General features: G+C 60.0%; 1 protein-coding gene across 6 annotated transcripts; it reads right to left on the bottom strand.

The window, feature by feature from the left end:
* Positions 1–697: 697 nt before the first annotated feature.
* On the bottom strand, positions 698–21,721 carry SMTNL2 (smoothelin like 2). 6 transcript variants are annotated; one of them, XM_045586657.1, is made up of 8 exons: positions 21,203–21,714; positions 13,890–13,971; positions 13,168–13,410; positions 12,257–12,332; positions 11,151–11,315; positions 10,137–10,273; positions 9,373–9,524; positions 698–1,663 (listed from the first exon to the last, which is right to left on the bottom strand). In XM_045586657.1, the coding sequence occupies exons 1-8, from the start codon at positions 21,605–21,607 to the stop codon at positions 1,541–1,543; spliced, it is 1,383 nt and encodes a 460-aa protein (XP_045442613.1). In that variant the 5' UTR covers positions 21,608–21,714; the 3' UTR covers positions 698–1,540. The 6 variants fall into 6 exon arrangements, with proteins under 6 accessions (XP_045442613.1, XP_036308249.1, XP_045442614.1 ...); XM_036452356.2 differs by having other exon boundaries at positions 10,137–10,254; positions 21,203–21,713; XM_045586655.1 differs by lacking the exon at positions 698–1,663 and adding an exon at positions 6,487–7,821 and having other exon boundaries at positions 21,203–21,721.
* Between the last annotated feature and the right edge of the window lie 2,248 nt (positions 21,722–23,969).

Consider the following 23,969-nt stretch of genomic DNA (forward strand, 5'->3'; position numbering starts at 1 on the left):
CGGTGCTTGGAGCCCATTGTCCGAGCTGAAGACATACATTCGTTCCTTAAAAGGAAGTTCTAGAAGTCCAGGGCTAAAACCCAACCCAAGTAGAAAATGGATCTTGAATAAGAGCAAGCTAATGGCTGTGGCTTCAAAGAATCTATAGATGTTCTATTATAAGCCTACCACTGCTGGGCCGGTGTGGCTCAGTGGTTGTGTATTGACCTATAAGCCAAGAGCTCAGGGTTCCCTTCCTGGTCAGAGCACATGCCCAGATTGCAGGCTCGATCCCCAGTGGGAGTTATGCAGGAGGCAGCCGATCAATGATTCTCATCATTGATGTTACTCTCTCCCTCTTCCTCTCTGAAAACAATACAAATATTTTCCCTAAATTTACCAAGCCTGCCATCAAACAGCTGTGAAAATTAGCGCAGCATTTCCTGGATGGGCTTCCTCCGAGGGTGGGTCCACCCCAGAACCTGCGGTGGAGGACCCCTGCTTCTCACAGACATGTCAGCCAACACGGATCCACGAGGGGCGCGCTCTGTCCGTGCTCCTTCCACAGCTGAGATGAGGGAATGGGACTGCCAACCTTTTGGCGAGGGATTCAGGTAAACAGTAAAGGGGGCCTGTCCGTCGATTCCCATGTGAGCCGTGTGCAAAACCTCCTAGTCTTGGGCCCCGCATCTCCCAAAAGAAAGAACAAACCCCAAGGGAAGTTCAACACATCTTTTATGTACAAACGGTCAATGGTACAGATGGAGTTACTTTTTATAAATATCCGCAGCAAATCCTCTACAAAAAGCTGTGAGTAAAAACTACCTCTCTACACCAAGGGCCTGTCCGTCCCCAAAGTGTTAACTGCAGGACAGCCTATTCTTAGCCAAACACTTGTGGGGCCTCCAGGGAAGGACAAGAGCCTCCGGGACCAGGCAAGGGCCTTCCCATCTCCCCGGAGAGCCGAGGTGACGCGAAGGTCATCTGCAGCCCAGGACCTGGGAGCGATTCAACTCCTTCTTCCCAAGGCTTCGGTCTTCTTTGTCAGGCTGCTGATTAGGCGGCCTCTCTGTTTCCTGGCCGTGGCCCAGAGGGAGGGAGGGAGGAAAGGAAACTACAATAGTGTGAGGAAGTAAAAAACTCTGGGTATTTTGATTAAAAAAAGAAAAAATACTTGGTAATCATTGTAACCCTGTGAAACCAATGGATCAGACTCACCAGAGGGAAACGTGGGATTTAGCATTCAGGGATCTACAGACAAGCATTTTTTTTTTTTTAAAGAAAGATAATTACTTAGCACCAATTTCTCCCTCTCTGGTGATTTTCCCTTTTCCTTCACGCCCCTGGCTGTGATCAACGCAGTCGGAGCAGGCTCAGGGCGCTTTCATCAGTAACACAGCCGGGAGGGCGGGCGGGCGGGCGGGCGGGCGGACACACACCACGGAGCCCGCAGCGCCCACACCAGGACGCGGCTTCTAGCTGCCCCAGCTCCGGGGGCATCGGCGCCCCGCAGGCTCCTCCTGGGCTTGCCATGCGGCGCTCCAGGCCCACGGGGCTTCATTCAAAGCGACGCAGGTGGTTGTACAGCGACTGGACGTAGGTGAAGACACACATGGGGTCCGGCTTGCGGCCCATCACCATCATATCCTCCACCTCGATCAGGCGCTCGCAGTTGGCCAGGTTCCTGAAACACAGAAGCCCCGCGTCAGAAGGCAGGTCCCGGTCCTCGGTCCCCAGTCCTCGGTCCTGGACAGTCACCCGCCCCCAGTGGTCAGCCCGCAGGAGAGCGGAACTCGGCCGGAGCGGGACCCCCTCAGGAGAACCTGGGCGGTCACTTCGGCTAACGCAGTGTTTCCCCAACTCCCACATTCGGGAAGCACCCATGCAACTCAGATTCTCACTTAAGTAGACTTACATCAATTTTTGGTTAAATGACATTTCACTGAATTTAACTTTAAAAAAAATGTCGCTGTATCTCAGCAGTCTATGGAAAATCAGCATAAACGATAAAAATAAATGCAGGGAACGTCCTTATTGAACCATGCGGACAGGTTCTGCAACTTTTGCAGAAGGGTGCATCACAAAACCGATTTTACCGAAGGCTGACTGCTATCCACAGGAGTCCCTCCCCAAGCATGTCAAACTCACCGGCTCCAAGCGAGGCCTGCTGGCCTTGAGTTTGATATGGTTGGTCTACACCATCTCATCAACGTGATACCCAAACAACCACATTAAATGAGACATTATTCAAGGGCCTGCTGTCGAAAGAGCAAAGTAAAAACAAATTCACCCCAGGCCTCCCGAAACAGTGATTCTAAACTTATTCTCACCGTGACCCATGGTTAGAGAAAGATTTTTCATCATAATTCAGCACACACACACATATATATGTGGAAATAACATTTCACAAAAATACCCTACTACCCATATTTTCTCTATAATATTTCATCTTTATTTCTCCCCCCCTCTTTTTTTTTTTTAAATGCTTGTTATGAGTCACTACATGGAACTCACTACCTACTGATGGGTTACAATTCAAAGTATCAAACATTGCCTAAAACCACCTTGCCTCCCCTCCCCCAGGCCCTGTGCCTCATGCAATGGGAGACACTGGTTTAATTTTGGCTCCTGGCACAGATGCATGTGGGAACTGGCGCCTTCCGCTGGGCGGTAACGGAAGCTGTCCACTCCGCCATCCCTGCTGGGAGGCAGCTGAAGGCCTCGGCTCCACGGAGATGGGACAGTGAGAATCCAGAGTTCAGGAATGTCGCATTGTGCACCGCAGCAATTTTATTGATTTTTTACAGAGAGGAAGGGAGAGGAATAGAGTTGGAAACATCGATGAGAGAGAAACATCAATCAGCTGCTTCCTACTGAGGATATGCCTGCAACCAACGTACATGCCCTTGACCGAATGGAACCTGGGACCCTTCAGTACGCAGACCGACACTCTATCCACTGAGCCAAACCAGCTAGGGCAGCCCTGAGTCTTTAAATGGCGCCCTCTGGAATGCCTTCCCTTGGGCATCAATGCGGCTGGCCTGGCAGCACCGGGCAGACCCAAAAGGGCAAAGACAGTTGCACTGGGTCCAATCATCAGTGTCCTTCCTTCAACACCTGTGGCCACTCCTGTAGTTCCAGGGGTCCCCGGTCTTCCTCGCCCACATCGCTGAGTGCATGGCCGTCAGGGTTCCCATCCCACCTCCATCCTTGAACTACTAGCCATAGGACTGTGGCCAAGAGCCTCAAATTCTCCGCGCCTCAGTTTCCCCATCTGGAATAACAGCCACTTCACTGGGTGGTGTGAGGATTAATGAGCAAATCCACGCACACAAGATGGAACGGTGTCTGGCACATGGAAAGAGCTCAATAAACAGCAGAAAATCACCCTCCTGCCCCTGCTCCCCCTCCCAGTGGGCTCCCCACTGCTCCTTTTTGGGAGGTTGTGCGTGTGTCTTCAAGTGCCTTGTAGCCCCGAGCTGTGACGCCGCTCCTGAGGCTCACGCAGCACTTTCTCCCAGTCCCCACCGCCCCTGGGCTTGCGTGCTCCAAAGACAAGGCCCCTGACATCAGCACAGGGCCCTGCTTCGTGGGGCTGGCCGGACGCCAGGCCTCCTATCAGAAACCAAATGTCAAGGCGAAATGGAGACATCTGTCCCAGATCCCATTGCCGCCTCCCCCCTGGCTCTGGAGCGGGCAGCCTGTAAGAGAATCCAGCAGCTTTGTGGGGTGGCGAGTGGTTTGGCCCAATGAGCGGGCACCCTTGCTCCCCAGGTCGGGCCAGGCAGGGCTCGGTGTCAGGAAAGTCGGAGCTCTGACAAGGGCAGGCACGCAAAGGTGCTTTGTCCGCGGTCAAGGTCTGAAAATCGGAGTTCTCCTGAGGGTTCCCGGGGACCTGAGTTCACCTTCCTGGGGTATCACGTAGCATCTGGCGCCCTCCTCCTCACCTGCAGCCCAGGAGAGAACCTGCCCTCCCCCTGCCCTCCCCCTGCCCTCCCGGGGCTGCTGCCAGAGGGCCTCAGGTGTGTGTGAGAGCAGACTCCGCATTGTGCCCAGGGCATCACCGGAGCCACCAACAGCGTGGCCTCAGCCATCTTCTAGTAAATGTGGGCAGCATTAGAACCCAGAACCTCGGCCATGGAAGAGACATCCTCCAAACACTCCCATCAGAAGCACCAACCGTCCCTCTGCAGGCGCTGCCTGGCACCCTCCCCGCCAGGTCCAGGGAAGGGGCCCCCGAATCCTCGGAGGACAGTTCGGATCCCTCTACAGGTGGCACTGCCATGAGAGCCCTCCCTTAGTTTCTCATACTCTTCCCCGCCCCCTTTTATTTTTCTCTCAGATATATTTTTATTGATTTCGGAGAGGGAGATAGAAATATCAGGGATGAGAGAGAATCACTGATTGGCTGCCTCCTGCACACCCCACACTGGAGATCGAGCCCGCAACCTGGACGTGTGTCCTGACAGATAATCAAACCGTGACCTCCTGGTTCATAGGTCGATGCTCAATCCCTGAGCCACACTGGCTGGGCACCCTTTCCCCTCTCGACTCTTTACGCCTATTGTTCTCACAGGCTATTCTCCGGTTAAAAAAATTCCCCCCCAAAGGAGCCCTGTTGGAAGACAATTTTCAAATTCATATCTTTCCCTCAAACTGAATACTGTGGTTCCTTCACTGCTCCCAACGGGTACCTGGGCCCTGTCTGCTGAGCTCGTTCTGATTTCTTATCCCCTCGTGGAGCACATGCAGAACCACTACACATCCCAGGTGTCGTCCAACCTGTGCGGAGAGGGCAACCGGATCCCTTCTCTGTTCTGGCGGGAGCGCTGACCCTCAGAGCAATGAATCCCTGCCCAGGCAGCGAGTCTCCGGAATCAGGGCGGCAGTCAGGACTGGGGCTACGGCTCCACCCTTGGCCTTAGCCTCTCCTACGCAAGCAGGAAGCGAGGGGACTGGGCCACATCCCTCAAGCCCCCACCCCAGCTGACCCACCACAACAGTAATGACGAGATTGCCGGAAGCTGAGGACACAGTTCATGAGACAGGAGATGAGAAAAGTGATGATCAGCGACGTTTACAAAAATGTTTTTACGTCTCCACTATTAGAGGCCTTAACTGCCTTTTAAATAAAATGTGAATGTTGGTCTGGTGCAGCCAGGCCCGGAGCAGCGGCTGCCAGGCTGGGAGCGGCCAGGCCCGGAGCAACCGGGCCCAGAGCAGCTGGGTCGGGTGCGGCCAGGCCTGGAGCAGCAACAGCCAAGTCCAGAGCAACTAGGTCGGGAGCGGCAGTGGCCAGACCCGGAGCAGCTGGTTGTGGAACGAACCAGAGCAACAGAGGTCAGGCCCGGAGCAGCCAGGCCCGGAACAGCTCGCTCCTCGCCTGCCCCTGCCCCACAGCTGCCTCTCAGACATGGCTGGAAACTTTTGTGGGAACGTGAGGGTCTGCTGAATCAAGTGATGAAGGCTTAGATCTGGATGTGTTGAGTTAATATAGCGCTGGGGTGTTGATCTGTGAGTGCCTTGGGTGGGGCCTGGATGAGGCTGATTGACCTATTTGGAAATGTTTTTTGTGTGAAGTGTATCATTGGGCATGTGGAGGTATTATTGATATGAGAAAATGCTAAGTAACAGATTTACTATCTGAAAAGGGATTTACTATCCAGGAAAGGGAGGGAGGAAGAGACTGAACATAAACTGTGCACCTATGGATGAGGACAATGGGGGATGGGGAGGGGGCGGAGGGTGGGGTGGGAACCTGGTGGACGGGGGAAGAAATGAGGAACCTTTGTAATAATATGAACAATAAAGATTGATTTAAAAAAATGTAAAAAATAAAAATAAAAATAAAAATAAATGTGAATGTTGTATACATGATACACACTTGTTTTAAATCACTTAAACAAATCACTTCCAATGTCCCCGCACATCTGGGTACCAGCCGGGCTCCGTGAGCACGGGCCCCACCTCGGCGGGGTGAGGAGCGGCTTAGCAGGGCCTCCTCCCGCCCCAGGCCATCGTGGGCTTCAGCCACCTCAGGGCTGGCCTGCGAGGGAGGTGGGGGAGGGCCGGAGGGGTTATTTTTACTTATTTAAGCTTCTCTAAGACCAGGATGCCAGAGCTCGGCCTGCAGCCTCCTATCTGGTTTTGGGCAGGGACACATGGACACTACAAATAGCCTGAAAGCCCCTTCTGCTCCGGGTAACCCGAGAGCGGGGCACATTCCCCGCAGGGCAGGCGGGAGCCTCGGGCCGCATGTCTGGCCCCGAGGGGGAGGAGGGGAAGAGGGTGCGGAGGGTCAAGTACCCATAAAAGGGGCTGGCCCTCCGCTTTCCAAGTCCTGAACACCTGTCCGACAGAACGGGCTCGTCTTGCTGTCAACACCGCATCCGTTCACACGGATTAGGCCACGAGGAATCTCTGGGACTGTAAATTATTGGGGGGGGGGGGGGGAGAAGCATAAGCCACCTTTGCTCCACAGGCTCTGAGGCATCTCTGTGCTTTTTAAAAATACATATATTTTTATTGACGTCAGAGAGGAAGGGAGAGGGAGAGGGAGAGATAGAAAGATCAATGCTGGGAGAGAATCACCCATTGGCAGCCTCCTACACACTCCCTACTGGGGATCCAGCCCACAACCCGGGCATGCGCCTTGACCAGGAATCGAACTTTGACCTCGTGGTTCATAGGTCAACAGTCAGCCACTAAGCCACACCGGCTGGATGGGTCTCTGTGCTTTGAAGGAACTTGCCCACAGGAGGATCTGGAAACTTTTCCTTCCTGGTGTGAGGTGGCCCCAATGTTGGGAGGCCCATTCCTGTCCTCTTTGCCCTTCCAAAAGCTGTAACTTCATCAGAGCCCGGCTCCCCTCCTCCCACACGGCCCGCTCCTAAGCCGCCTTCCTCAGCTCCGGCCCGCGGCTCCTGGCGGCTTCCGGCAGCCCCGCACGCCTGCTTGGCTTCGGTGTTGAGCCTCAGGTATACGGGGTAAGACACCGGAAGATGGCTCTCTGAGCAGGTGTCCCTGTGCTTTCGCTCCATCTCCTCTAACCAGCCAGGACACGGGGGGACCAGGCTGCTGTCCGCCCCAGCGCCTCGGACAGCCAGGCCCACCTCCCAAGCCCTCTGCAGTGAGTGCCCTCAGATAATCTGGATGACTCACAAGGGGAAGCCCCTTCCCAGACTCCGAGCAAGCTCCCCGAATACAGGCACTCCGGCCCCCTCAAGTCAGCGGAAAAACAAGAATGCACTTCAGGGGCCTGGCTGACCACCCTCCCGTCCCCAGCCAGGAGCAGACTCAGGCTGCAGGGAGGCAGGGCCAAGCTTCTTACCCTCACTGTCTGCTCTGGGGAGGAGGGAGGCCACCCCTGGAGCAGCCTCCGCCACTGCTCCCCAGGGCTGGAGACAGCAGAACCATGTGTGCGGAGTCTGGAGGCTGCCGGCTCAAACCTCATGCTGGGGAAGCACAACCACCAAGTGCTCCGGCTCTGGCTGCCAAGGAAAGCTGTGCTCCCAGCAAGCCGGGGTGCAGGGCCGCGCCCTCCCCCCCACCCTCACCCCGTGGCCCAGGGCCTCCCTCTCCTCGCCACAGGCCCAGAGCTGAGGGGAACCAAGGCAGCCAGGGCATGAGCTGGCAGCGCCTGGCCCACTGGACCTGACGGAGGACGCCGTGACGCCGCCCGGCCCTGCAGACTCCGGCGGCCCGGTTTCTGAAGGTCCATGGCCGGGCTCCGGGCAGCTGGGCCCCATCCCTCGGAGGCGCCCGTCCCCAACCCCGCGCACTTGGCTCTCCTTCCCCGTGGTCTGGATCCAGTTGCATAACACGCTCCATCCGAAGCTGTTTCTGCAATTAGGATGACAGCTACTCCCGAGCAGCCAAGAAAGAGGAGGCTTTTAAAGTATACAAGGAGTTCTTATGACCCCGAGGGGCCGCGAGTCCAAGCGCGTCATCCGAGACAACACAACAGGGGCAGCACTGGTGTTCCAGCGGCGAGGGCCAGCAGCAGGGAGCCAGGCCTGAGCGCGGCCCCGGAGCCAGGGCTGCTGCTCGGAGAGGGGCCGCTGCCGCCGCCCGAGGCGACCCCTCAGGACCAAAGGCGGGTCCCGGCCCCTGCCGGCTCCGACTCCCTCTCCAGCCGGGCTTCGGGCTTCGGTGGTGTGGGGGCCGGAAGGGCAGGCCGGGAATGCAGTGAGGAGGCTTGGGGCGAGGGCTCCTCCAACTCGCCAAGCACAGGAGGGCACCTCCTCGACACGGGCCCTCGGCACAGACCACAGAGCAGAGGGGGAGCCACTGGGGTGTGGGCAGGTGGGCAGGAGGGGATGGGAAACGTTAACGCCGGGAAACTGCACTCTGGGAGGCCTTCCTCCCCTCAACGCCACCCCGCCGGGCTCAGCATCAGGCGGTCCAAACTCGCTCAGCGTCTGAGCCGGGTGCGGCTCCGGCTCCGGGGCCTCAGTGGAGGCAGCAGTGGCCGCCCTGCCCTGCCCTCTGCCTGTGCTCAGCCAAGAAGCAGCCCTGGCGTGGTGGGCAGGAGGAGAGCGAGGGCAGAGGATTCGTCCCCCCAGCTCCCTCCCTGCCGGGTCACTGTGAGCGGGTCAGAGCCACTGCCCCAAGCGCAGCTCCCGTCAGCCAGCCCTCCGCACAGCTATGCTCCTGGCTCCCTTCAGGCTGACCAGCCGAGGGCCCTGCATGGCACCTGGCTCCCTCCCTCCCTCACTCACTCCCGCACCCCTAGTGCGGAGTCCCTCACCCACTCAGCGTGCACGCACCCCGCAGGACCCTGACAGACACATCCCGCTTTGCCGGCTCCTGGTGCTCTGGGGCTGCCCCCCGACAATCACCAAACCTCCACTGGCTTCCCAAGCGCCTCCTGACCCCAGAACGGCCCCCCTCTAAGTGGGTAGGGAGAAGGCAGACAGTGTTATATGAAACACCAGAATAATGTCTAGGGAAGCAACATCTACTTATTGAAGGCGTTTTTTAAATGTCCCCCAGGCAGACATTACTGAATTTCCTGCTGATCCGTCACAGCTGTGGCTCGCCCGGGGCCCCTCATCTTCCCACCAGCCCCGCGAGGCAGACTCAGTGCTCCGGCAGCATCACTCCACTGCCCATCATCATGCCCCGTCTCCCAGCCCGTCCGCCGGAAGCCAGACGCCCAGCAAAAAGAGCAGGGGCGCCAAGAAGAGACTGGGGGGACCCAGGCAGATCCCCACCTCCAGGACTCAGTCTCCCCATCTCTCCGGGGGAGAGCAGGCTGGAAGGCCTCCAGGTCCTCAGCTCTGCGTCCGCCGCCCCCTATCCTGCCGGCCCCTGAGCACCACCCACGCGGTCGTCCTCTCGGGCTCCGGGACCGGGCCAGGCTGGGAGCCCGCGGGACCGCCATGTACTCACTCGGCCATGGTGAAGGCCAGCTCGAAGTTCTTCTGCCGCTGCGCGGGGCTCAGGGCGCCGTAGTCGAAGGCGTCGGGGAAGAAAGAGTGCACCAGGGCGCAGAAGGCCATGCCGTCGCTCCAGCTGGAGGAGAAGTTCTGCAGGTCCACGTGCTGCGAGCAAGGCGAGGTCCGTGCGGCCAGGTGAGGGGGGCGGGGGCCCCGCCTCCGCTCCCTGCCCAATGCAACCCCATGGGCAGGTTCCCCAGCCCCCCCTCAAGGGCCAGCATCCACTCGGCTCAGCCACAGCCACCAGCTGCAGCCACGGGACCTCACGCCACAGGGGGCACTCGACCAGTCTACACACCAGTCTAGGTGGCGCCAGACACAGGACTCCTGGGATCTGCTAGGGACTGACCAGGGAGGCACCATTTCTCTAGCTCACATGTGTCAAACACAAGGCCCGCGGGCCAAATCCGTCCCGCCAGGCCTTGCAATGTGGCCCGCACCGCACTGTCATCACTGCACTCCGCTGCGTTTCCATCACAATGACAGTTTATGACTGTTCAGTAAACCATTCGGCCCGCGATTTAGGCTGGATTTTAGATTTTGGCCCCTTCTCTGATTGCGTTCGACACCCCTACTCTAGCTCCTACCCGCGCCACCCCCCCCCTTTTTCCCCCACTGGGTTCTTACCCTGGCCAGGAAAACAGAAGCAAGGGGTGATACGTACTTAGTCAAGCCCCTGGCCGGGGTCCCGGGGGCCAGGGTGGGACCCGGGCTCACCTGGTAGCCCAGAGTCTTGTTGCGACACCACTCGAGCAGGATCTGCTTGATGCTGCTGGCGCTGGCCACCCCGAAGCTCTGGGACCGCTTCAGCTTGGCCCGGGCCTCGCCCCTGCCCCTGCGGAGAGCGCGCAGGCCTGCCGTGGGGGCTGCCCCGCAGCTGCCATTGCCACCGAGGAGCAGGGGAGTCCCCGGCCATCCCCACCCAGGGAGGCGCTCTGTCAGGACCTGGCCTCCCTCGCCCCTGTGTCCACGTCCAGGCCTGAACCCTGCGCACCAGCCACACTGCCGCCCCCGATGGTCTCCGGGAGGACCACCCCCCTTCCAGCCTCCAGATGCCCATCCTCCTTCTGAGCCTCCCTCTGAGAACCCCCACGCTGACGGCTCTTTCCTGACCTAGGACCGTTGCCTCTTCTGGGCCCCAAGGACACCCCCTAACAGCCGAGATGGGCTGGCTGGGCCCTGGGGACACCCCCTCCCTGGGTCTGTCTCCCTCACTAGAGACGGAGCCTCGGGAGCCAGCACTGGGGTCCAGTGGTTGTCACAGGCCTAGGCAGCCTGCCCCCCTGCCCGCAGCAGGTGTCACCACCCCGCACTGACAGGAGGGCCCGGTAAGTGTTCAAGGGCGGGTCCCGTCTCTAACAGGAGGGTTCCAGGCATGACGGCAGACGGGGGCACTTGGGTGTCACCTCCCAGCTCCTGCCGGGAATCCCAATGGACTGCCCTCCCGGCCTCGGGTCTCTCGCAGAAACCAAAGGGACTACGACTCACAAGGAACTTGGGCGTGAGGACAGCCCGGAGGGGCCCCCTGGGAACTGGCAGAGAGGAGGACTCTCATCAGGCCTTGCCCGGCTCCCAAGCCCTGAGCTTGTGTCTTCCCCACGAGGTCACCCCTTAGGGGAGGACCCCAGGGAACAGCTTGGGGCCAGCAGTCCTGCCTGTGCCTTGTGGGAGCCCAGGAGGGGGCTGGGCCTACTCCGGGGCGCATCCTGATCCGAGGACCAGTGTCCGTACTTGCCCACCGTGTCCTGCTCCCACTTCTCAAACAAAGCCTTCCGGGCCTGCGCGCTGGAGGTCCGGGGCAGCGTCTGCGACCTCACCAGCTCCCGGCGATGGGCCTGAGCGGCGGCTGGCGGCTGCGGGGACGGGGGCGACTGGGGCGGCGTCACCAGAGGGGGGCTGAGGAGAGAACCAGGAGGCGTCACTGCCTCTCGCCATCACTAGCTCCCATTGCCAGCCGTCACCCACTCACCCAGGCCCGGGCTCCTCCTCCCCCTGAGGGTGAGAGGAGGCAGAAATGGGGGCTTGGGGGCAGGCAGGAGGAGGCCAGCGCCACCTGCTCCGGGCCTGACCGGTTGGGCAGGTTTTCTGTCTGAAGCAGCAGGGAGAAGGGCCCCTCACTGGGTGAGGGTGTCAATGCCCAAGGCAGGCAGGGACACCCTTTCTGAGAGGCAGGAGGTGCGCTCAGAGCCACACTCCCCTCCTCCACCGCCACTCGATAAGACCCCCTTTTGTTTTCCCTCTGGAACAGTCTGCCAGAAAGTCACAATTCCTTCATTATTAAAAGAAAAAGGAAAGCCCAGCCAGTCCCCCATCCCCATCTCCAATCACAGCCCAGCCGGCCTGGGGGGACACAGGGACACCCGCAGAGCAGGCTGGGGGAGGCCTGGACCACAGCCTAGGGCCTCTCTGGGTGCCTTCCCAGGCCAGGGCAGGCAGCAGCCGCTCTGAGGGATGCTGGCCAGGTTGGATGGATGAAGAGGAGAGTGGGGATCCCTCTACCCTCCTTCCTCCAGGTGAATGGAGACACCCCTCCAACCTTCCAACAGACTTGCCTTGAAGGGTCCATAGAAAAGCCGGCCTGCGGCCACATTTCTCTAAACAAAACTCTCCGCCCAACAAACGCCACTGCCTCCCTTTCCCTGCTCTGACCCGACCCAGCATCCCGGCTGCCTCGGTTCTCCGGAGGCCACAAGCCCAGGAAGGTGCCCTCCCCTGGAGGCAGCACAGGGAGCTCCCTGCAGGTGGTCTGGGCACCCTGGGTCCAAGGCAAAGCCCAGATGACACCTAGAGAGCAATGACCCCCCACCCACCCACCAGGAACACGGGCCCTGACTCACCTGTCATTGCTCCTGCCTGCTGTCACGGCCCCATAGCCAGAGCCCAGCAAGGGCCGTGGGACAGGAGAATTCTTCTCTGCGGGACAAAGGGAGGGAGAGAAACAACAAACCCTGGTCTCACGGAGGGCCCGCCCCGCCTGCCTCCCTCTGACCTGGCCCTGCACTGTTCACCCAGCGTCCCTCCGAGGACGCGTAAGACCCCTGAGCTGAGCTGGCCCCACCTCAGCCAACAGTTGTGAAGAAAGAAAACTGGAAACAAAGAGCAATGACGTAAAAGGTCTTTTGAGACCACAGGGCCCAGGGCCGCCCGTGCTGTGCATCCAGTGAACCTTCTCTTTGGAGGCCCATATGGTCCCAGCCCAAGTCTGCCACCGAGACCTGACCACAGACCCAAGTCAGGCCTGGGTCTGACTATGCCAACATGTGCAGGGTACAAGGCCGCCTTCTAACCACCGCCTCCACCTGTAAGCAAAGCCATGGTTATCACCTGCCAAGGCCGCTGCTGTTTCAAGGCGGCTCTGGGAGAGGATTCTGGGAAGGATGGAGGATGCAGATGGGCTAAAGAAGGGAGTGTCGCCAAAACCGGTTTGGCTCCATGGATAGAGCCTCGGCCTGCGGACTGAAAGGTCCCAGGTTCGATTCCTGTCAAGGGCACATTCCCAGTGGGAGATGTGCAGGAGACAGCTGATCGATGCTTCTCTCTCATCAATGTTTCTAACTCTCTATCCCTCTCCCTTCCTCTCTGTAAAAAAATCAATAAAATATATTATATAATAGAAGAAAGAAAAGAAAGAAAGGAGTGTCAGGCTGGGGAGCTGGGGCTTGAGCCCAGATTTTCTGAGTCTATGGCTAGACAACCCCAGCCCTTCCCCACCCTCCCAGACCAGAGTTGGGGTCTCCCCTGCTCCTACCACTGGGACTTAGAGTCCAGGGGGGGGTGGCCTCACTGGGGCTCGAGCCGAGGCCCCCCAGGATGGCAGCAGACGTGGGCGAGAGCGCGGTGGCTGAAGTCTCTCCAGAGAACCTCTCGGAGACCCGCATGACGGCAGTGACTGGCTGGTGAGGCAGCCCCAAGGAGAGGCTCATGGGGCGAGGCTTGGGGGGCTCTGGTGCCCGGAAGGTCTGGGTGGCCTCAGGGGGTCCATCACCTGGACCTGCAACATGTGACAAGAGGGGGGTGATAGTGTCAGCCAGGCACCCACTGGGGCCTCGGGCTCCAGCCTCCCCGAACCCTCTCCCCGCCTCCTCTGAGGAGGCCTCCCTGACCACTCCAGCCTCCCTGACCTCCCGCGAGTGGGGACTTTTCACTGCTCCAACCAGAGTCCACATCGGGTCCAACTTCCCCTCACAGACAGGTCAATGGACACTAGGTGGCCTGTCAGCCCACTCTCTCCCCTGCTCAGGCCTGGACACTCCCTCCGCCCCTGCTGGCATTCCTCCAGAAGCAGATCTCCCATGTCCCTCGGTGCTGAAACCTCCTTCTCTCTGAGTGAGGCCACTCTGCTGGCAGCCTCTCCATGTGTTAGGGTTGACGCTCAGGTCCCCCCACCCAGCCAAGGGGTGGCCTGGCACAGATGCACGGCTGCCAAGGCCCCGAGCCCAGAGCTGCCCGTCCTCTGCAGCCTGCCCCTACCTGCCCCTGGCTGGTGCCCATTCTCGATGATGCTCTGGGTGGAGGACCTTCTCATCTCCGGCTCGCTGGCTTCATCCACGCTCTGCGGAGACACAAACACGGGCAAGGCCCCGTCAGCCGGGGCCGCCTCCCTCCCAAAATCGCTCCCAAAGCCCTCCTGATTCTGGCGGCGCAGACGGCACTCATATGTGAGAGCCCAAGCCCGCAGGACATACCACGATGGGCCGAAGATACACAGCAAGTGGGGGCAAACCCAGCCCCAGCTGCTGAGCCCCTGGGATCCTGCGGCGAGGCATACGCCACCTCCATTGGCCTCACCTCAGAACCCCAAAATGCTAGGGACAAAGGTCAAGATGGAGAGGGTTCCAAAGAAGTGTGCACGATGGCCCCGCCCCTATCCCGGGCTGGACCAGGTGACTGGGTGAGGCGAGTGTGGCTCTGGCTCATCCCAGCGGGGCAGGCTGGCCTGGCTGCCTGTGTGGGAGCAGCTGCAATGCAGACACACACGTAAGCTTCTTCTGGGCCCACAACAGGCGCCGGAGCCCTCCTGCTGCGGCCTCTGCACTGATACAGGGTCACGAATTCACCCACACGTCCAGGGCACGGGGGCCTGACTGGCTTACACACCGCAAAAGCGGGGGAGGGGCGCAGAGAGCGCGCCAAGACCAAGAGCCGGCGGGAGTGCCAGGCATCCTGGCTGGGCTGCCAACCACCAGGTGACCTGGGTGAGGTCATGCCCCCGGAGTCTGTCTGTTTGTTTGTTTGAAATATGGACGTGGGCGATGCAAGTGCCACTTGAGATCTACCAAGTGTCAGGCCCTTTATCTGGGCATGCCGCTGATGCCAGCTTGCTCTGCCCTCCCAGATTAGGTGCTACCAGCCCCGCTTTACAGATGGGCGATGAGGGCTCCGACAGGGGGTGTACACGTGAGAAAGAGCGGAAGGTGATCAGCTCCATGTTCCAGGGACATCCTTCAGAAGCCGGAAGGGAGTGGCATGGAAGGGGAGCCCAGATGGCCAGCCACCTCACTAGTCCCAGGTGGGGGGAGACATGAGGAGGGGGGACGGGACAGGGGGAGAGCCAAGGGCAAGAAGGACTCGGGGCTTTGGGGAGAGTGAGGACGTGGAGAGACGAGTAGAGGCCACTCCTCCGCCAAGCCCAGGCTTCCGGGGGTGAGTGATGTGGCCAGGAAGGGTGGGGACACGAGAACTTCAGTTTGGGGCGTGAGAGAGTAAGGTGCTCTACGCATCAGGGAGGTGAGGTCAGGAAGTAGCTGGGTACTTGAGTGTGAAGTTTAGCAGGAAGGACGGACAGACAATGAAGAAGCTGGGGTCTCAAATCCAGGGCCCAGGGCACCACATTCCCGGGGCAGAGAGACATCTGAGAGTGAGAAGGCACAGGCAGGCAGGTGGGAGGAGAACCAGAAGAATGCTGGGAAAGGCGTGTGGAAGTGTATCAAGAAGTCAGGCGAGTCGGCGGCATGCAAAGGTGGCCTGAGGTCAAGGAAAAGAAGGTCAAGATGAGCCGAAACCGGTTTGGCTCAGTGGATAGAGCGTCGGCCTGTGGACTGAAAGGTCCCGGGTTCGATTCCGGTCAAGGGCATGTACCTTGGTTGTGGGCAGGAGACAGCTGATCGATGATTCTCTCTCATTGATGTTTCTAACTCTCTCTATCCCTCTCTCTTCCTCTCTGTAAAAAATCAATAAATTAAAAAAAAAAAAAACGGTCAAGATGAGCTCTAAAAAGCGTCCATTGGGTTTAGCAAAAAAGAGGTCACTGGGACGGTTAGGGGTGGGGGGCAGGGCACAGGAGATGGCCTGGGGGAGAAGCTGGGGAGACACGGAGACCACAGGTAAGTTTAGCCCTGAGGGGAGAGGAGCAAAGGGGCTTGGGGGGGTCTTTCAGATGGAAGGGGTAGGGTACCATGTATAGGCGGAGAGAACGGCTCCAGAAGACGAGGGGACCGTCTGCAGGGTGGGGGTCTCTGGGGAAGTGAGAGAGGACAGGACTCAAGAGCCTGGTCTTGGAGAGAAGGTGACCCTCGACTTCTGATTCAGGAGGACAGAGGGGAGGGGCCAGGCCTACTCCAAGGAACAATAGAGAAGGTGGGGGTGCATCTCCTGGCAGTCTAGCATGGGGAGGGCACCCCTGGAGCCACGCCATTGCTAACTGGAAGCCAGCTCAGCAGAAAGTGGAGAAACAGCTGGTCCCTCCTGAGCTCCAGCCCCCACCCGCCTCCAGGTTCCACCCAGCTCTGGGGTCTCCGTGTCCCCTCAGCCACCTCACTCTGGCCCAGCAGGTTCCACAGGTCCAGGCAGGGACTTGAAGGGACAGGCTGATGAGGAAACCACTTTCCCAAGAAGGTGGGTCTCTACTGGGGGGTGGGGGGGAGGCATAGCCACCTGCCCCTGCACGTTGCAGGCCCACACCCCACGATGCCCCAGGGGACCAGATGTCACAACCAGACAGGAAGGTGGTTCTAAACCAGCTAGATTCCTGACAAGGGGTCTCAGCAAAGCGGAGGGAAAAGGGATCGGGCGAACTCATGCTGGGAGGACCCGCGGCAGCTGCCCCTGGCTCCCCACCCGTGACTGGAGCCACTCCTCACCCACGGAAAGGGCTCCGCCCACATCTCAAGCTGAGGGTGGAGAAGGTCACCCCTAACTTCAAGCCTGGACTAAAGGCTTCTGCACAGTCAAGGTTTGGGACTCATGTCTCCTACCTTACCCCAGGGCTCTACACAAAGTACTCCGGCCTTCGGAGGACACTCAAGACAAATCTGTCTCCCGCCCTAGCCGGTTTGGCTCAGTGGATAGAGCGTCAGCCTACAGACTGAAGGGTCCCGGGTTCGATTCCAGTCAAGAGCATGTACCTTGGTTGCGGACGCATCCCCAGTAGGAGGTGTTCAGGAGGCAGCTGATTGATGTTTCTCTCTCATCGATGTTTCTATCGCTCTATCCATCTCCCTTCTTCTTTGTAAAATATCAATAAAATATAAAATAAAATAAAAGACAAACCTGTCTCCCAGCACCTCGGGCAGAGACAGCCATTTGCATCAGGTGGGGGGGAGCAAACGTGGGAGTGGGGTAAGTACCCTAGCAGGACCTGAGCCCGAAAGCCAAGGAGCAGAGCAGGGCTGGAGTCAAGGCAACCAATCATGTGTCTCTCTCACATTGATGTTTCTCTCTCTCTCCCTCCCTCCTACCTCCACTCCACTCTCTCAAAAAAAAAAAAAAAAAAAATCAATGGGAAAAATATCCTTCGGTGAAAATTATTTTAAAAAGGGGAGGCTCCCACACGGGGCCTGGTAATGTTAAAGGCATAGGAGGGATGCGATAAGTCTGATTTCAGACACTCTCTCTGGGGACGTTTTCAACACTTTTGTGAGAGCAGGCACTCTCGGTGCTGCGTGATCCCACACAGGCCCATGTGTGGACACGGGAGCCCATGCATGAGCCCATGCGTATGTCCAGCACAGCCCAGGCGGCCAGAACCGCCATTCTAAGCCGTGAACTCGGCTGCCCGCTCTTCTCCTCCTCGTTCACACCATGGCTTTAAAGACTCAACTCAAACTTCTCCCCAAAGCATTTAACTCCCTTATCACACAGTGTGTCTGGGAAAGGAAGGCAGATAAGGCGAGTCTGGTTTCTTTCATGATCGGCCTGACACCTCGCTCCTGGCAGTGGTTCCTACGGGACTCCACCGCCTCGGCCATCAGGACCCAGCGGCTCCAGCTCAGCCGAGAGGGCATTTCCAAGGAAACAACTGCGGCCTGGCCTCCAGCCTGGCCTCGAGCCGCTGCCATCCACCGAGGCCCCCGGCCGGCTCCCTTCATCCACCGGGTCACAGCTATGGCTCCACAGACACTTTTGTGAGCAGTTTGGGCCGATGCCCGTTATAATCACCCACCCTGCTCAGCGCGAGAGGCCCAGCGGGGCTGGGACAGTGCCCCCTGGTTTAGATACAAGGAAACTGAGGTCTAATGGGGAGGAGGTGCCCTCAACGGCTCAACAAATGCCCCCAAACCAGCTCCATCTGCTCCAGGGACTCAGGCCTCCTGCATGGAGTCCTCCCTGGTGACTCCTACCCCCTGACCTGCCCCCTCCCCTGTCCTGGAGCCTCCCTGGCTGCTCTTCTGTCTCCCATCAGACCTCTGTAAGCCTGAGGAGCAAGGTCCTGGCAAGGTCAGGGTTTCCGCACCCAGAGTTCAGGGCACATTTACACGCTGAGTTTGACCCACTTCCAACCCCTGCAGACCCCGTTTTAAATCAGCAGGATGGCCCTACCAGGTTTGGCTCAGTGGATAGAGCGCCGGCCTGCGGACTGAAGGGTCCCAGGTTCAATTCCTATCAAGGGCATGTACCTTGGTTGCGGGCACATCCCCATTAGGGGGTGTGCAGGAGGTAGCTGATCGATGTTTCTAACTCTCTATCCCTCTCTCTTCCTCTTTGTAAAAAAGTCAATAAAATATATTTATTAAAAAAACAACAACAACAACAAAAAAAAACACAGCAGGATGACACCAATCTCACTGTTGTCACAGATGGGCAGCACAGCACAGCCTCCACAATGCCTGGCCACAGCCACCTGCGACCCTCACACCCAGAACTCCCCTGGGACAGAGACACAGATATGGGGGGGGGGGAGAGAGAGAGAGAGAGAGAGAGAGAGAGAGAGAGAGAGAGAGAGAGAGAGAGAGAAAACAGCAGCCCCTGCATCCAGCCATGACCCTGGAGCCTGTGTCGGGGCTTCGGAGAGGTGGGCTGGGGGAGAAGGGGCACCAGTGCTCCTAGTCAGGTGGGGGAGCTGCCTCAGGCCCAGGGAGCCAGGCTCGGGGGCTGCAGAGCCTCGGACCCCACCGGAGACCCTGGCTATCGTCTGCCCCACACTCAGCTATGCTTGCTGTTCCGCCTCGTCCCACGCCTCCCTGAGGTCCACACCTTACTCCCAAACCGCGTCTCCCTCCTCTTCCCCAGCTGCAGCAGCTTCCCTGCTGACCCCAACCATGGAGAAGGCTCCCCCCTCTCCATTTCTAAGGGTGGGCTCTTCAGGGCCTCGGACACCCTGGCAGCTCCATTCACAAGGACGGTGTGTGGCCCCGAGAGCTGCCTGTGGCCCCGAGGCCCTGTGCCTGGCCCCCCTCCCCACCCTCCACCCCGGGGGCTCACTGTGGCCAAGCTGCAGCGTGACAGACAGTGGATACAGGCAGCGCTGGAGGTGGAGCCTCTGCCCAGGGCTCCTGCCCGCCTCCTCCTTCTGCACAACTGAAGACTTCAGCTACCAGCCCTGTCCCGACATCTCCCCAGCCAGCTCTGCCCTGCATCTCCCCAGCTGGCGGCCTTGGCCACTCTCAGTGCAATAGATCGGTGACTCTGCCTGCTCCGGGACAGCTTTGCCCAGGGTGTCCACAGCCCCTCGCACTCAGCACAACCCAAACGGAGCCGACCATCTCCGCCAGATACGTGACCCAGGCGTCCCCCCGGCAGAGCGCCCCCCTCTGCCTCTCTAAGAACATCCAGACTCTCCACCTTGCTGGTCCTCCCTCTTCCATCCCTCTCCGAGGCAACCCCAGCTTTCCATCGGCCCACCACGGCCCCAGCTATGGCTGTCCTCTCTCCTTGGGCCACCATCTGTAAGTCAGCCTGTCTCCAGCCGCCCTCCAGCCCGCCACCCACCCTTGAGGGAGCTGCCAGATCCGAGGAGGACCCTGGCCCTCCCCTGCCCAGCGCCCCTCACCCACCATCCCCCCCATAACCCAGAGGACTCGTTCACCTCAGATGATCATGGCCAACTCCCACTGAAAAAAAAAAAAAAAAAAGCTGACGACTGGAGAGAATGCTCTCACGTATGTGCGTGTGTGCATGTACATATACATATCCGTACATATATGGCTGTGGGAGTATTTTTGTTAAAACCTGGGCAGCTGCTTCCACGAGCAGATAAGCAGCACATGCGTGTTAAAACGAACCCTCAGAAACGGCGGATGACACAGTGTACCAGGCACACAGGAGCTCACGGTGTGACTATACTATGGACGACAGGATCAAATGTACCCATATTTCCAGACACTTCATCGGGATCCCTGGGACACCCGAGGACTCTGCCACCAGCACATATGTGAGGACCTCTCATGGCCCAGAAACAAAGCCCAGGTCCCTTGACCCGCATCCAGGGGGCCTTCACAGCCTGCCCCCCCCCCCCCAACTCTCACAGCCACCAGGCTCCCCTCTGGCCAGAGAGTCCTTGAGCCTTCTGGAGGATGCCTGCACGGCCCCCCACCGTACCCCCATCCGCACCAGCAGCAGCAAGCCCTGAGCCTGCAGCCCAAAGCCTTCCTGGGACACACACGGGGAGGGATGGTTACGTTTGGAGCACACCTGCTCTGGCTGCCTGCACTGTTGGTACTGCTCTATCTGGGGCCATCTCCCACCCAGGGTGGGACTTGCAGGGACAAGGGCTAATCTGATCCCCAACCCCCGCCCCCCCCCCCCCAGGAGACCTGAGTGCCTGAAGGACTGACCCAGGGGCGACAGGTGCCGACTACTCACACCCAGACCCTGGGAACCCAAGCCAAGAGCACATGTCCTCTTGCAGAGTGGAAAGTCTCACCTGAGGGCTGCTGCACAGCCCATGGAGTCGTCCTAACCGGCCTCCCCAGGCCCCATGCCCAGGGCAGTGACCGGGCCACACCGGCGGCCTCCGCCCCACCCCCACTCGGTGTGGGCCCCTGGCCAGTCGCTGAGCTCAGGAATCTAGACGCTGCTCCAGGCCGGTTTCTCCATCCATCCCTTCACGGTAAAGGGATTTGCCCCCTGCAGTGCGAGCTCCAAAAGCATGCCTGCCTGGCTGAACCTGACCAGACTGCGTCCTCCCCTCCCCCAACGGGGGGCCTTCGTTCTCCATCTGGTTAATCAATAACCACCGGAACCGTCAGGCCTCAGTGAAGCAGCATCGCTGGGGCGCGTGAATGGAGGTGGGGGAGTCGGGGGTGCTGACCATTCATTCCAACGCGCGGGCGGGGCCCTGGGCCGTGCAGATCGGTCAGGGGCCGGACCTGGGCGTCCAACCCCTTATTGTCACAGGACAGACAGCAGAGAGAGGGAGACAAAACTTAGGGCAAACAAGGCCCGGCTCCCCAGAAGGGAGGGGGCCAAGATAGTGCTCCTCGGCTTTCTCCAAACCCGAAGTGGAGCCGGACCCCCCACCACCAAGTCCTCGCGGCGGGTGGAGGCACAGCCCCCCAAACCCAGCGGATGTACACACGCGGGGCAGCAGCAGCGGCACCTGCGGACCCCAGCTCCCCGGGGCTCACCTGGCCACGGCCCGAAATGGAGAAGGTGGCGTGGCTGGCGAAGCGCGCGGAGCCCAGGCGGGGCGCGTGGTCCGGGGCGCCGGGCGCCGCCGGCGGAGGGCTGGGCGTGCCCGGGGTGCCCGGCGCCGCGGGGGACAGCCCGGTCGCCAAGCCCAGCGCCTCCACCTGGCGCGTCAGGCGCTCGAGCTGCGCCTGCAGCCGCTGGTTGTCTCGCTGCAGCTCGGCCACGGTGCGCGCCAGCGGCCCGGCCAGGCGCAGCGCCTCGGCCACGCGCCGCTCCACGCCGCGCTGCAGCCCCTGCATGTCCTCGTGCAGCGCGCGCACCGCGCCCTCCAGCGCCGCCTCGTAGCGGCCCAGCGCCTCGCGCACCGCCTGCGCCTCCGCGGCCTCGGGGGCCGGCTCCATGGCCGAGCGGGGAGCGGAGCGGGGAGCGCGGGGCCGGGAACGAACCTTGCAGCGAGCGAGAGAGGCCAGGCTCCTCCGCAGCGCCCGGCCGCGAGTGGGGCCGGGGAGCTGGGCTCGCCCGAGGGGCGGTGGGCGGGGCGGCGGAGGGCGGGGCGGGTCCCCGGAGCCCCGGGACTGGGCGCCGTGGGGAGGCGGGGCCTCGGGGGCGGGGCCTCGGCCGACTCCCGGCCGCCCCCTGCCCTGGAGACCCGCGGGTGCTGCGGGTGGAGGACCCCCAGAGGCACCCGGGAGGAGTGCCTCTGGGGGTCCTCGCCGCTCCTGTGCGAGTCCCGGGCACTGAGTTGAGTCCGAGCCCCCACCCCCACCCCGACCCCCACCCCGGAGGAGCGGCGTGCGGCCTGGGAGAGGGCTGCGGGCCCACCCTGAGAAAAGGTCTTGTCCTCCCAAGTGAGCTTTACTTTGGAGACCACAAACGGGGGAGGGGGGTGTTACCAGGGGGGTATGCTTTCCCTAGGCATTCTCACCCCAGGTCGGGGTCCTACTGGGGAGGGAACTTCCCCCCCTTCTCTCTCCCCCTTCTCTTCCGCCCCCCCCTTCCCCCGACCTCCCCCCCCCGCGCCCCCCCACCCCCTACCCCCCACCCCCCACCCTCTCCACCCCCCACCCCCCACCCCCACCCCCCGGCCCTGAGAGACTTGAGAGGAGCAGATCCCAGAACTGCCCCCTGACCCTCACCCTGTGCGGGGCACTGCCCTCTTTACTGCATGGGCACGGCTCTCAGGAGCACGTTCTCACCGGTGGGGCCGTGGCCTGGATTGTTTTGCACCTGTTATAAGACCTAAGAAAGTAAAGGACAAGTAGTGAGGTTTGCTCACTGTCTCTCCCCTCCCAGCCACACTCCCTGTAGCACGATCTTAGTGCTATTCTGCCACTGGTCAGTAGGGGCTCCAGGCTCACCAAGGGGCTGGGGTTAGAGGTCAGAAGTGGCTCAAGTCAGACAGAAGGGAAGCGTGAGCCTAGGGCCTGGTCTCCAAATCCCGGGATGGGCAGCTGTGAGGATGCCTAGGGGAAGCATAACCACCCCCTCCCTCCATCCACGTCTCCGTCACTGACCTCCATCCACAGGCCAGGCTCCTCCCTCTATGCCCTCTCAATGCCCCTGTTATACCTGAACCCAGATACAGCTCACTTTAGGCTGGTGAGCACAGATAATGTAAATGTCCATGTATACCGTATTGTAAAACTGATTTCAACTGTAAGTGGGCACATAACATCCTTGTCTGCGCACAACACCTTTCCTGGTTCGCCTTCTCCTCCTCGGCCTGGGCCACCAGATGGCCGCAGGGACGAGAGAGCTGAGAGGCCCGTTCCTGTTGCATTTGGCTCCCAAAGATGTTTGGAGCCACGGACCTCCTGGTCTGGCCTGCGTCACCCCAAAGGAGCTGGATCGGCCCAGCAGATGCTGAGTGCTGATCCCCCTTCCCCCTCCGCCACGGGGACAGGAAGGAACGCCGGGTTACCTAATCCGAGCAGCCTTCCAGCAATTATTTCATGAGAAAGTCAAGTGCCAAAAGGCGTGCGTGCGTGCGTGTTGCATGTGTGTGTGTGTGTGTGTGTGTTCCAAATAGCTGTCTGGACAGGGTAAGCCAAACCGCTCCCTGCATTCTTTCCCTGGGTAGAATCTTTGATAGAGACCGTGGGAGACGCTGCTGCTGCCGCAGCTTCCACCCCAGATTGCTCTTGTAGCTCCTTCAAAGACTCCGGTCTCAGCCCCCAAAACCCAGTTTCTTTGCAGGACCCAGGGGAGGACTAGGTGGGGAAGCCTTAGGAGGCACTATCCGGCTTGACCCCTGACCCCACAGCCCATGTGCACCTGGGCCTGGGCCTGGGCCTGGACTTGGGCCAGCAGCAGAGGTGTGTGGGGGATGTGGGGGGCTGGGGTAGGGGTCCAGCCTTCTCTCCTTTTCTCCAGGGTAAGGAAGGCTGGTGGGGTGTCTGGGGTGGGAACCCTAAAAGCAGGAGAAAGGTGAGAGACTGGCTGCCCAGGACCCATCCACCCTCTCCCCCCTCACAGAGGTTATCTGGCCTCCCCGATCCACTGTGAGACTCTCAACTAGTTAAGAGGGGCTGCCTGGGGGCGGGATTCTGTCAAGGGCAGAGATGGGGCTCCCTGTGGGTTCCAGGAAGGCAGACAGTCCAAGAGTCAAACCATCCTCCTTGGCTCCTCTCCCTCAGCAGTCAGACCACTGAGTCATCGGGAGATGAGCCTAGGAGGCAGAAGGAGATGAACCGGGATCGGGAAGAAGAGGAGCAGAGGGCCAAGGGGTGCAGAAGGGGACGATGCTGGGTGGAGGTGGGGTCT

This window comes from Pipistrellus kuhlii, unplaced genomic scaffold (genome assembly GCF_014108245.1).
Source record: "Pipistrellus kuhlii isolate mPipKuh1 unplaced genomic scaffold, mPipKuh1.p scaffold_m20_p_23, whole genome shotgun sequence".
NCBI lineage: Eukaryota > Metazoa > Chordata > Mammalia > Chiroptera > Vespertilionidae > Pipistrellus > Pipistrellus kuhlii.